General features: G+C 43.4%; 1 protein-coding gene across 3 annotated transcripts in view; it reads right to left on the reverse strand.

Annotated features, from left to right (window-relative positions):
* Positions 1 to 14988, reverse strand: part of LOC140560842 (receptor tyrosine-protein kinase erbB-4-like) — a 504706-nt gene that overhangs the window by 155213 nt on the left and 334505 nt on the right. For all 3 annotated transcript variants that reach the window (XM_072685446.1, XM_072685445.1, XM_072685443.1), the window contains exon 4: positions 2996 to 3127. In XM_072685446.1, the coding sequence (XP_072541547.1) occupies positions 2996 to 3127 (132 nt within the window). The remainder of the gene's footprint in view (positions 1 to 2995; positions 3128 to 14988) is intronic.

Raw genomic sequence — 14988 nt, forward strand, 5'->3', positions numbered from 1 at the left:
AGGTCATCCAACATGTTTGACTAACAGAGCTGTGTCCACAAACTTTTGGCTACAATGTAGGATAGATGGTTGGTCCAAAAGCTCATCTAAGCCCACATAAAAGGGGGCTGTGTGCATGATGTCAGCTGGTTTGTGGGAGAGTGACATCATCAGTGTGACTTTCTAAACATTCCTATGGGGAAAAATGTACAATACTACAAAAAACATAAAGCATAAAACTCTTCTATTCGTTCTACAATTTTGCCAAATTCGGTGTTGTAGCTCCAAATCTCGTCCTGAAGTCTGATTTTTTGGTAAAAAAAAGTTTACAGACACATTTTAATATATTCCTATGGGAATGTTTTGGCCACAATAGTTTTGTTCGGTCAGAAACTATTGCAACTATTAAAAAGCTGTTTACAAGCTCATGTGTCATCAAAATAACGCACAATTTACAGTTAAAATAGATGTGATACCTCGAAATACCTCGGCAGTGCGGTCTCCAGGCACAAATTTACACACATTTTAATATCAAAACCCAGCAAGTCTCAACAACCATAAGGATAAACCTCTCCCTCACCCCTCCTCAAGCTGACAATCATTTCATTTTAGGTTAAACTGACAAACCACTTAAACCCAATAAACCATGGTTGCACATTTGAGGAACGAGACACTCAAAAATGCCCTGAGGGCATCCAATGGTCAACAGACAGCTTGGTGAGTCATGGGCTTAGATGTATACAGTATTTCTCACTGTGCTGACGCCAAATCACTCACAATCATGATAAGGAGTTCTAAGGGACACCATGATCCTTTCATAGGTTCCCGTAATGGACAATAATGAGGTACGATGTCTCACACAAAGACCACTCTCCCTTCCCTCGTAACCTTGGCTATGGTTTTAGAGTTGAAGGCCCAAAAACTGGAACAATGGAGCGGCTAACAGAGCAAAGGGCCAGAAGGGGACATGGGATGAAATCTGATTAAACACTGATTAAAAGAGCATCTCTTATTCTGTGTTGTTGTTTTGGCTAGACAGAGAAGAGTGGATGGGGGGGGGGGGTATAAACTCTGTCTCAAGGAGGCCCAAGAAAGCAGCAGATTATGGTTTTACTGTGGATTACACGCTTCAAGGCTCATGATCTTTAGCTGCGAGGGAAAAGGCAGATAAAAGTCATCACACACTTGGCAAGTCCAGACACTGTCAGGGCTCTGGACAGCGAGACGCTGACCTGACTCTCAGAATTAGACCACTGTTCAAAAGTTCGGCTGGTATTAGCTGATATATAGCACGGGAACATTGGGTCTCAGCCACTTTGACAAGAGCTAAACAAGTGATGTTCTGGACGAGAGACTGGGTCAGAACATCACCTAAACATCAGGCAGGTCTTGAGGGGTGTTCCCGGTATTAATTGGTCAGCATCTATCCAACGTACTCCAACAAAACAGACAACCTGTGGGCACTTAAGGCTTACTGATGTGATCCATGGTGGTCCCACTCCACAACTTACAGGACCTAAAGGATCTGCAGCTGATGTCTTGGTGCCAGATACCACAGGACACCTTCAGAGGTCTTGTGGAATCTGTGCCTAGAATGGTCAGAAATGGTGAGTCACTGTTAAATGAATGGCTAAAGGCCATTCCAGGCCATCCTGATAAACACAAGCATGTTTACTGGTGCCAGAAAGCAGTGAGCTGGTGTTGCTCATTAAACCCCACACCAAAGGCTGTACAAGAGTATCCATTAGCATGTCTCTCTACACTCTCTACACATTGTAGACTAATTAATTCCCATTTTCATATGGGAGACACATTGTTAAGTAGTCGCTGTGCACAGTCAGCATATGAGGCAATTTTCATCCTCAAATTTGCCCAGCTGTTTTCGCCTTCTGATTCTGTAAACAGTAGCCCAAAAACTTCAGACCAAAGAGTGCAAGCAGTGGTACTGAGTGTTTAATGAAGGTGCTTTATGGATACCCTGCTGAAAAAAAAGTAGCTCAAGCCCGGCTTTTGCTGAAAGCTGGTTTCAGATGGTCTAAGCTGGTCTTTGGTGGTCAAGGCGGTTAGAAAGTTGGTCATCCAGGTGAAAATGTACTATATACTGGCAAGGCAGCTGATAAAATAAATAAATTAAATTAAATAAACCAGCAAGATGATTTAGCTGGTCTATAAGCATGATCAACCTGACCAAGGTGGTTGACCAGCTTAGACAAGACCAAGCATGACCAAAATCAAATGTAACATACACTATGCTGGTCAAGAGCTGGTTAACCAGCTGGGTTAGCAGCATAGGGTGTGTTTTCGTCTGGATGGCCAGTTTTTCACCCACCTTGAGCATCATAGACCAGCTTTGACCATCCGAAACCACCAGCAAAGCATATGTTTCCATTTAATGGACTAGCTGGTCAACCAGCATGGCCACGATGGTCATGCTGGTCAATCAGAATGACCACCAAACACAAGCTAAAACATACTCTTTGTTGGCCAAGAGCCAGGCTGGTCAAGCAGCTTAACTAGGCTGTTTTTTCAGCAGTGCTAGGCTTTAGAAGGTGCAAAACTGGATGTATATGGTTTTCAAAAAGCCCATAGTATCTAATCACCACTGTTTTGTACTGGATTATGGTTACCAGTTAGCACAATGCTAAATGCACACCTACAGTTGCCTGTGTAATCTCTAACTGACTTGCTTGTGTGGTTTCTAACACTACATATGACTCCATTTTCACACTTTCACCCACATTTAAAGACAACTGTGGGTCATAAACAGAAGAAAGTCTATGTAAGAACTCAATGGTGGCTCATATTCAGGTTACATGACAGTAACTGGCAGCTATACGCCTTCATTTATTACTTGCTAGCAACATCAGCCTCAAAGCTCCAGTGCAACATAATGAAGCAGACCACAGATACTGAGCATGGCCTGACTGATTTGGGCCGAGAGGGAAAGCTGTGTATCATTTCTAGGCTGTTTTTTCATCATTCTTACAGAAACATACAGTATCTACACAGTACTCACAGGAGCTGCTGCTGTTGGACGGCACCACCAGGTGATCGGGCCGTGCATTCTTCACAATGTCCTGCCAGTGGATGGTATCAGCATGGCACAAGAACTTATTCTGGTCCACATAGACTCCTCCGTGCAGGATTTCTGGGGGGATTAGAGAGGAAACAGACAATGTAGACTCATTACCCAGAGTGAACTGTGGCAACTGTGAAGGTGCTGTTGGCAAGCAAGGGACATCTGAGGCAAGCTGACCTCGAACTCTTGAGTTTGTGCTACCAAAAAATATCTGAAAGAAGAAGTGTCAGCAAGTAAAGGTCTGATTCAACGGTTCTTCACACTTGCATTATGTGGCAGTGGTGGTTCAGCAATTAGAGCTCCAGGCAATTCTAATAACAGGGTTGTGGGTTTGATACCCGGGCTCGGCAAGCTGCCACTGTTGGGCCGTTGAGCAAAGCCCTTCACCCTCTCTCTCTCTGCTCCCTGGGCACTGAAGTTGTCTGCCCACCGCTCTGTGTGTGTGTGTGTGCTCACTGCCCCTAGTTCACTAGTGTGTATGTGTGTGTTCACTACCACAGGTGGGTCAAATGCAGAGGACACATTTAGCTGTACATAGTAGAGAGACAGACACTTGCACCTTGACCTTTTTATCTCTAGTACAAACATGGTTGGTTCTTTGATGGCATCACTCAAAGAACCCTAAAAAACACCACATTTATCTGGAACCTAACTGATTTATATAAACACTGATTCCAAACTTTTGACTGCATATAAAAGCTGCTGTTCCTCACCAAACCCAACCCTATCCTTCACTTCAGCATTGGCCTCTTTTCCCTTTTCTATTAAAAGCTGTATAGGCTTCGTTCAGATTGTTCAAATGTTAGTAATTTGACATTATCTAATGTCTGAGACAATGACTGGCTTTAACCATTTGGTGTCACCCTCATATTTCAAGTTCTGCAGACGGCAATCTCTACGCAACATCAGTACTACAGGAGGCGACACTACCCAAAGCCTGGCCTGACCTTTTTCTTGCTTCCTCAGCTCCATATGATTTATACTCTGTCAAGGAGACCAGACAAATCCCACTCATATTGCTGTTATTAATAACCTTAATCTGTTTTTGTTTTGGTGGGGTTTTTTTTTTGGTGTTTGTTTTTTTTCGCTCCACTAAGTCCTCTAAGGGATGGCCAGCGACAACAGATGCAAACGGAGAGGAAGAAATAATAATGTTCCCCGTCGATGCCAAATCCGCCCTGGATTTGAAACACCGGCGCCCGGGATGACAACACTAACAAGTTAGTAATTTCATATTTCATCTGTCGGGAGATGAGACGTGCTATCCTTGGCCCTGATATGAATCATGCTGTCTCACACGGATCAACGAATTTGGAGAGAAATCAATCTGTTGTTGGTACCCAACCCCCACCCCCTTCTCGCAGGTTCCTCCCAACCCCCAGCTCCCCCCATCCCCCCTCTCACTGCTGGAACAGTGAGATGTCTCAGGTCGGACCCGGTGGACAACCCTGAGCTTATGGTCTTAACGATTCTCAGAAAAAGTGTCCCGGGGGTTAATCCACACTTCCGTGGAAAAAAAGGGGGTTGGGGGGGGGCAACGGAGCTTATGGCAGATTTGCATTATTTACTGAGTTGGAATTTTCTGCCGCTCCAGAAGGAGATTAGCTGCCTCGTGGTGAAACAGATGAGACATATTCATGACCGCGGGCTATCAGAGGCTGATAATAGTCCAACAAAAGGCTTGATTAAATTGTGCTCCACGGATGATTGGAAGCCGAGTTATTGTGTGTGTCCCCTGCTCTCGGTGGGACAGCCAGAAAACCTGTTGCTTAACAGATAAATTTATTTCAGCGCTCCTGCTGCCGCACACGCCGGGAGTTCTGACCACGAGCCTTGTGCGTTCTGCCAGGTATGGAAGGCTTCGGGAGAAACAAATCAACACAGCGGACAGGAATTTCTGAGATACCCTTTGTGGCTCCTGGCTATATTGTATTTACTGGTTTTATTTATTTGCTACTTATATTCTCGATAACCCATCTGCATAATAAGCAGCGGCGCTACCCAGACGCTCTCCTCCTGTGTACCGGTGTCAGCAACGGGATTGTGATTCAGCACGACATGGTAAACTACTCAGCCTGGTTGCGTCTACTCTCCAACTAGTTGCGTCTGTTTTTCTGGGTCAAGTGAGGTCAGGGACTCTCTCTTTTTCGCCCTCTCATTCTCACTCTCAACCCTTGTTGAAACCCCCCTTGGAGGAGTCCCTGATCAAAGCACAGCTCAACAGTGAGTCCAGCCTCCAATATACCATGTGGCACATTGGGTAGTGGTCAAAGAGGATGCCCTTGATCACAGTGTCCTTGTGTGAGTTAGAATTAGTGGCAGTTCAAGTGTATTTGGAATGGTAGAATCAATAATAATAATAATAATAATAATAATAATGAGCACTATTTTTATATATACACCTTTAATGCTTGTGCATATATATATATATATATATATATATATATATATATATATATATATATATATATATATATATACAATAATGTGGATTAGTTGGATGATCATCACCCCACCTCATCCACAACTCATCCCAAAAGTACTGGATGGAGCTCCACCATTCATCATTCCAGAGAACACAGCTCTTCCACTGCTCCACAGCTCAATACTGGGGGGGCTTTAAACCCCTCTATTATATACTATACCCTTATTGGCATGGTGCCAATAAGTTCATATTTATTTGCCCCAGAGAGTCCTATTCTATTGGCGACACTTCTCTAGTCATAAAGCTCATTTTAACCCATTGGTCTAAAGGGCACTCTCTCCCCACCCCGACTAGTTCTCCCGGCTTCCCATAAGACATATTAGCGCTCAGCACAGATTTTCATACTGGCAACGTGAAGCTGCTTGCATCCCTCCCATGGTAACCATGCTGGCCACAACACAAGCACAGCCAGCATCCATCCAGGAAAGGATTCCAAAAAAAAAAAAAAAAAGATATGAATTGAAATATGAATGAAAATAAGAGATCTAATAAATTCTGAACTACAGGATGAGGTGCTCCTTCATTCTTCCTCTCAGTAAAACTGTGATTTGGTCAGCTAACGGGAGCATGATCTTCACATGGTGACCACAAAAGTTCAACACTTTTTTCAGCTCTAAGGTGGACGGCGCTTGCTTGTCTTTGGGACGAGTATGAACAGAGCCGGTCCAAGGCATACTCGAATTGCACGGCCGCGAGAGCACCAAGATATCATTATAAAACATATATATTTTGAAAAAATAACATTGAATAATAAAAAGAAATGGTATTACACAGGTAAAAACTGATGTTTATATTCATTTATATTCATAGTTGGCACACCGTTAATCAATTCCTGGTTAAAAACAAAAGCCAGAATGACTTCGGTATGATGTAAGCTAATTGCAAATAATGCTAATGATAGTGGGTACGTTACATACACAGTGCAGCCTATGGAATGTTGAAGCATCTGGTGCTGAGGTGGTGGTATGGGGGGTCCCAAATGAAAATCTGCTTAGGGCCCCATAAAGGCTTGGGCCGGCCCTGAGGTCTGGGCCAGTCTGTGGGTCTGTAGTCTTATTCCTGTATATCCTACTCCACAAACCCGGCCCAACGATGGTTACCAGGACCGGTACATCTGACCCCTCACACTACCCTCTGGTAGAAGACTGCGGTCCATCAGAACCAGCACAACACGCCATGCTAACAGCTTCTTCCCCAGAGCTGTAGCGCTCCTCAACCACAGTGGTCACCTCCCACTGTAAACCTCAAAACATACAACTGAACTGTACCAAACCGGACTGAACAGCTATTTTGCACTCTGCCTATTTGCACTATGACTATTTGCACACCTGTACAGATGTTCTTTTCTGTAAATATATTTTCAGCTCTTTATTACCTTTAGTACTTTTTACTTTTTTAATTTATCCCCTACCCTATTTATTGTTTAGTGTCATTTTCCTTTAGTGTTTTTGTTACTTGTCATACGTGTTGCTCTCACCAAGACAAATTCCTTGTATGCGTAACATACTTGGTGAAATAAAGAGATTCTGATTCAGATTCTGATTCTGAAGGTTAAATGACATGAGTAAGTGCTGTGTTCATGTATGTTGTACACTGACTGTGTATAGCTACAGGTCGTAGTATGTTACATACCTCCGCACCTCACATTCAGTACTGAGTGCTGTGTCGGCTTCGCACTGTCCTGTCTGTGTCCTGTGTCTAACGTCTGTTGTATTTATAGTATTTATGGCATTGTTTTGACTGCTGTTTTGGTTGCACATTTATGGTTGCTGCATGTTACACCATGAGGGTCCTGGAGGAGCGTAGTTTCACTCCACCGTGTATTTGTACTCAGATGGAATGACAATAAAAGCCTCCTGACTTGACTTCAATATAGTTACTGATGTAATCTGACTCCATAAAGATTAAATCACACAAGTAATGTCTAAATAACTCGAATACATTAAAATCCAAAGAGCACTATTAAGAGTTAGCACAGCCGCATGCTATTAAATACAGGTTACAATAATAAGAAATGCAAACTAGCACAGATAAAAGAGGCAACCACCATATACGAACTAAACCTATGAATGATACTACCTGTAGTAGACAGGGGTGGGCAACGGAGGCCAGAGCCCTGCACGGTTTGCTGATTTCCCTGCTCTAACAGACCTACGTAACCTGGCAATTAACAGGTGAGTTGGAGCAGGTGTGCCTGGGCAGGACAAGCACAATCCATCAGAAATGCAGGATATGCTGGAATTGCCCACCTCTGCTGTAGAGTATAATAGGTCTATAGGAAAGAGAGGTAGAGCAATATAGGGGAAAGGGGTGGGGGGTCTAGGGTGGTGCCCCATGTGAGCAGTCCATGCCTCCCCCTATTAGGGTTCTCTCTCTAAGTTCTTCCTCAGTTCTGCATTGGTCTAACCAGCCAATCCAAAGTGCCCAAAGTGCCCAAAGTGCCCCTGACTTTGGGGCATGCTGTAAACCCCTTTGAAGTGGGGGTTAGACAGAGCAGGAGGGCAGAATGTAAAGTTTACAAGTTCTCCTATAGTCCTAAGCTTAGCAGGTGTGTGGGGGAAAGGCGGTGGACTAGATGAGGGTAGCGTGTTGGGTTATTGGACAGTTGTAAAGTGTGTGTGTGTGTGTGTGTGTGTAGAAACACATCAAACATGCTATGATTCTGCTAATTGAACTCCTATTGAAATGTGAGGTCCTAACTGAAGTTAACTGTACCATGACTCCTGTGTACCCTAACATCCCTAATATCCGCTAATTATTTGCAATTTTATACACTCATTTATTTGCTCCTATTAAATAAATATTAAATAAATTAATATTTGAGGTTGTTTCATATGTACTCTTATAAAAAACATAATTTTAAGGCCAATTATACACATTTTTTCATCATAATACTGTGTTAGCAATGTGTGTGTGTGTGTGTACAGCAGCAGAGCAGAGCAGCAGTGCGTCAGAGGCTTGGGAATGTAAACACTGATACTTACTGACAGCGAGTCAACAGTCCACAATGCAAAGCGTGCCTGAGGAAGGAAAGACCGTCCAGTACTGGGCATAGCCGAGTGGTCACGCATTCAGAGAGCAGAGATCTGGCACTTTTCCGAGAACTTGTTTGCGAGGCTGTCAGATAATCTTCATTTCTAGAACTGACCAACTTATCAACTCTCCACTACATGTCCAAATGTTTGTGGACACCCTTTCCAATGAATGCATCCATCTATTTTCAGTTGCGCCCATTGGTGACACAGATGTGCAAATGCACACACACACACTTTGTAGAGACGTACTACCCATAGAATAGGACTCTGTGGCACATAAACATGAACCTACTGGCACCATGTCTAATGGGGTATGAAGCCCCCCAGCATTGAGCTGTGGAGCAGTGGGAGAACTGTGTTCTCTGGAATAATGGTTGATGCTCCATCCAATACTTTTGGTTGGAGTTGGGGGTGAGATGAGGTGGGGTGCTGAATGCAATCAAATCCTCACAGAAATACTCCTCCAGTAGAAATCTAGAAGAAAGTCTTCTTCCCTGTATGAGACAGTTACTCCAACAAAAGCAAGATAAACTGTCATTAATACCTTTGATTTCAGAAGAAACAATTAATGAGCAGGTGTCCCAATACTTTTGTCCATATTGTGTATATGTTTATTGGCTTGTTTGTACATTTAGCAGGGATACTTAATTTTTTGTATTTTTTAGAAGATTTATTGTTTCTGCCTAGAAATTGCTAGAAAGCAGTGCATGTAACGGAAATAAATAACTATAATAATAATAATAATAATAATAATAATAATAATAATAATAATAATAATAATAAATAATATTTTTGTGTTGACTTCAAACACTAGAAAAAGAAAACAAAATTAAATAATATATAAATATTTGGCTAATTCTCAGCTCTACCAAATGGACCTTATGTAGGCATGTTGTAAGGCTTTTCCAGAGAAACCAGTACAGATTTTTTGTCTTTACTGGTCGATTACCAGTATTAAAGATCTTTGAGCCTTATGTTGGAGAACAAAAAGCATGAGCAGGTGTCCCAATACTTTTGTCTGTATTGTTTATAATATGCTTATTGGCCTATATTGTGACATATAAATAATAATAATAATAATAATAATAATAATAATAATAATATTAATAATAATGTGATGTGTAATGTGAAATATATGAATAATAAGTAAATTGACATCAAATGATGTGTTTAGTTGCAGTAAACTAAATATAATAAACTAATATAACTTATATGCTATTATTAATATTATATAACTAATCTGGCTTATTTTAAGCTTTGACAACTGGACATTAATTTAGAATGTTCTAAGGCCTTTCCAGAGAAACCAGTAGCAGAGGTTTAATCTTTACTGGTCGATTACCAGGGTTAAAGGCCTTCGAGCCTTTTGTTGATTGTTTGTAGTGGTACAGCTGCTCTGAATGGAGGGTAAAAAGGAAAAGCTATCAATTAGTGCTTTCATTCAGTAAGCATCAACCGCAGTGATCACAGGTTCCCTGGGTGACTCCCCCCCTCTCTTAATTCTCCCTCTCTCTCTCTCTCTCTCTCTCTCTCTCTCTCTCTCTCTCTCTCTCTCTCTCTCTCCCACTCACTCTTACTCTCACTCACACCCACTTTAAATTAGAGCTCCCTGGCTTTCCCAAAACACAGCCGACGAAAAAAAATAAAATAATCAGAACTGAGGAAAAGCCGAACAGATGTATGCAGACTATCATAGCAAGGGCAAACGCAGGCTGTGTTTTAAACGACTGAATTATATTCGGCTCTGATAGATCGAGAACACCCCGCCACACACCGCGGGAAAGAGAACACAGGTGTTCAATGACAAACTCTACTGACAGAGAAATAAAGCAAAGCAGTGCCAAAGACTACATTAACGTACACTCTTTATTAGCAACACCTCCAGTACCTGCTCTGTACACTCCCTGGCCACTTTATTAGAAACACCTACATTATCCAACCACATACTGACCACTTTATCAGAAACACATACCTTGTACTACCACTCCCTGGCCACTTTATTAGAAACACCTACCTATATATTTGCATAAAGTGGCCACTTTTTTAGAAACACAAACCTTCTACTTTCACAGACTGGCCACTTTATTAGAAACACCTACCTTCCACTACCACTCACTGGCCACTTTATTAGAACACACCAACTGCCTATTGCCACTCCCTGGCCACTTTATCAGAAACACATACCTGGTACTACCACTCACTGGCCACTTTATTAGAAACACCTACCTATATACTTGCATACAGTGGCCACTTTATTAGAAATACCTACCTTCTACTGCCACTCCCTGGCCTCTTTATCCGAAACACCCACCTTCCACTTCCACAGACTGGCCACTTTATTAGAAACACCTACCTTGTACTGCCACGTCCTGGCATCTTTATCAGACACTCCTACCTTCTCCTTCCACTCTCTGGCCTCTTTGTTAGAAACATCAACCTTCTACTCCCACAGACTGGCCACTTTCATAGAAACAAATACCTTCTACTTCCACTCACTGGCCGCTTTATTAGAACACACCAACCGTCTACTGCCACTCCCTGGCCACTTTATCAGAAACACATACCTTGTACTACCACAGACCGGCCACTTTATTAGAAACACCTACCTTCTACTGCCACTCCCTGGCCTCTTTATCAGAAACACCTAGCTTCTACTCGCACAGACTGGCCACTTTATCAGAAACACATACCTTCTACATCTATTCACTGGCCGCTTTATTATTGTTATTATTCCTCCCTGATGTTGCCGTTCATCTTCAGGCAAAACCTGCTCTTCATACCAAACTGAGGAACTTTGAGGAACATGAAGCTGAACTCCACAGACTATCAGAAAGATCTTCAAGAGGTGTTTCTTCCTTCTCTGCAAAAACAGCAGTGACTGGGAACACTTGAAAAAATGGCAACACAGAGTCCCCAGGCATCTGACGACTGGTGAACAGCATCTTGGATTTTTTCCAGATGGAGAACTCCACAAACAGAGGCTTCTGGATTATGTGTATTTCTGTACTGCCGTTCCTCTATTCTTCTCTCAGCCAAACTGGCCCAGAGAACTGCCGCCCCAGGGGAGCATTAGCCAGCACTAATATAATACTAATACCCCACACTACCACACACTGCACATTACAGCCCGCCAGTGAAGCTCATTCACCAGTGCAGCATAAATTAGCCGTGACTCCCCAGCATGCTCTCTGAATGCGTAATGCTCACCTGTCCGCAGCGCACACACACACATACACACACACACATATGCAAACTAGCAGCTCCTTCCCCTCTTTCTCATAAAGCATGAAGAAATAATACTACACACTTTATCACTTTACTGTGTTACAAAACACAGCTGTGGCCTAAAGGTTAGAGAAGCAGGCCAGGGTCAAAAGGTCAGCAGTTTGATCCACTGGACCGGCAGGAATTGGGAGCAGAGGAGCAAAGGAACAGCGCTTTGTCCTTCCCTCAATATTTATGACTTGGACAAGGCACCTAAGGGTCATAATCTTGGGCATGTGGGACCTTACAGATGGGTTAAATGTATATTTACATAATACTACTAGTATATACACACTCCGTGGACAAAAGTATTGGGACACCTGCTCATTCATTGTTTCTTCTGAAATCAAAAGTTTATCCTTCCTTTTGTTGGAGTAACTGTCTCACTATAAAGTAAGAAGGCTGTCTACTAGATTTTGGAGGAGCGTTGCTGTGTGGTTTGCTTGGTTCCAGGTTTCTCCTGGATGCCCCCATGTGTTCGATTCCATCAGCAGCAGCAGCAGCAGCAGCAGTAGCTCACCTGATTTACCATCATTAAGCCCTGATTTACCACCAAACCAGGTGTTGATCTGAGGAGAACTCTAAATAATACTAGACTCCATGAGGAGAACTTTGGAGATGTTATCTGGGGGGAGCGATGCCAATAGAATAGGACCCTCTAGAGCAGATGATATGAACCTTTTAGCTCCATGCTGCCTAATGGGCGTGGGCTAGAGGGGTATAAAGCCCCCAGCATTGAGCTGTGGAACAGCGGAATCCATCCTTCCACTCTTTGGAATGAAGGATTGGTGAAAAATCTTTGGGGACTACATTACTGCACAACAGCCTTCATGTATCCATCCACCATCATTCAGTTAAAAAATGCCAAAATCTTCTCAAAACTATGATAAAACCAACAAGATCTCATGATATCCTTACATATGTGACTAAATGTTTAACACGAGAAATTTGTTACATTTGCATGAAGATATTTTATACATTTTGGTATAAAATATTTGGTACCAATTTTGTACACATTGGCAGTAGTATCTAGGAAACCAGTAACTTGATGGATCTAGAGCCACTGTAATGAAGGTGTACCGAGAATAGAGTTCTCGTGCATTGAGTGGATGAGAACTCTAAATAATACTAGATTCCATGAGGAGAGCTTTGCAGATGTTCTAAAGATGTTCTAGTGATGAAGAACCATGACTTTTTCAGTAATTTTAATACTTTTTATTCTAATATTAGTGTTTTACTGAGGAAATGAACATGCACTGCATGGATGCCATGGCTCCATTCCCTTCCATTATGTAGAAATGATGGGTGGGTAAATTGGTAGGTCCAAACTGGGATAAAAAGGGAAACATAGAGAAAACCATACCCCACACAGAGAGCACGGCCAACGTACTACTGCTGCTTGGGTCCACAGATTTTTATGACTGAAAAAAGCCTGCAATTTTTATTTCAGACAAAATCAGCTTTTTAAAATCAATCCTGTTGAGTTGTCTTCCCAATATCTACCTCACTGGAAGGTGAGATGAGTCCAAGTGTAAGATCAAGCTGCTAAACAACAAAGGCATCTTATCCAGCCTTGTGCTCCTCATGTTCTCAGAGGGGGCTGATAGTTCTGCTAGGTGATGTAAGCTTGCTGTCGCTGCTCCTGGAAGGCACTCTCATTAATAATCTTGGCTGCAGAGCACGAGCGCCACCTCAGTGATGTGCCAGTCACCGTCAGACGTCTGGCAGCGCTGGCACGGCTGTGGCGGAGTGTGGTGACATACTGGGAGAGGAACGATACACGTGGGAATGTGCCAACTACCCCCCCCAAATATCCCGTCTCAGCCAGACAAACAGGGGATCCTCTAACCATCCATCAAACTCTGCCTACATGTCATATATCTCTGTCTCCGAGGCCATGTTACCTAGGAGATGCTGTCTGAGGAAAGACATCACACTCACACACTCAGACACGCACTCATACGCACTCAGAGTGTGATGTGCAAAGTTGGGGAAACAAAGGAAAAGGGTGGGAAGGAGGACGAGGGGTGGGGGTGGGCGCTCCGTCCAGGGAAAGGAAGCTGGGAGAAAATCACCAATAACGCACAGCACCGCCAGACCACCAGGGTGAGGAAAATAAGCCCTTCAGGTCGGAGGTGTGTTTCAGACCGCTACCCGTAATCCCACTGATCTCTACTGCGCTCTGTTTGTGTGTGTGTGTGTGTGAACGTTTCCTACCTTTTTTGAGAAGGTAAGCGAACTGCAGGGCTGCAGGCTAGACCACACAACTGACTGACAGCTGGAACTCTGGGCTTTATGAAGTTTTGGATTTGTCGATCAGTGTGAAACACAGACATCACTACATGCTGTTCTGACAGGCCGCCCAAGAGACAGACATAAAACACGTCCTGCCAGACAGGTAGCAAGGTAAGGGTCCAGACGGGAGAATCAGCGCCGGCTGTGCTGCTTACACGGAAACGTCCTGATTTTGATGTCTTTTATAAAACTCAACAAAGTCATTCAGAGCGGGGCTTGGTGTGAAACAGTTCACTGAAGAGAAACTTGCCCACTCATTTCTTTACAGTCCAAATGTTTGTGGACACTCCTTCTAATGAATGCCTTCGGCTATGCAAATGCACACGCACACAGCTTCTCTAGTCCCTGTAGAGACCCAGCCAACATGCCCATGTTTGGGCTCACATAGGTGGAATATGGGCTAGGTGGGTTCCAGCTGGGCAAAGGCACTGAGTGGGTTTGTACATGTGCAGTTACTGGGACCCACTTGGGCTTCCCAAATGGGCCTCATCTGTACAGAACACCCTAATCTCACATGGGTGCCATCTAGGACTCATGTGCAGTGTCCAAACCTGATGGGACCCGTGTTCAAACCTCCAGGTCCCATACCACACTGACCATGGTGGGCATGGACAAACATTTCTGGTTTCCAGTTGGGCTGACCATACATACCCCATTTGATTGTGTTATCTGGGGGAGCGCTGCCAATAGAATAGGACTCTCTAGAGCAGATAAACATGAACCTATTGGCACCATGCTGCCTAATGTGGGCCAGGTGTGGGCTAGAGGGGTAAAAAGCCCACCAGCATTGAGCTGTGGAGCAGTGGGAGAACTGTGTTCTCTGGAATGATGGATTGGTGCTCCATCGAATG

This window comes from Salminus brasiliensis, chromosome 8, assembly GCF_030463535.1.
Source record: "Salminus brasiliensis chromosome 8, fSalBra1.hap2, whole genome shotgun sequence".
Lineage (NCBI taxonomy): Eukaryota > Metazoa > Chordata > Actinopteri > Characiformes > Bryconidae > Salminus > Salminus brasiliensis.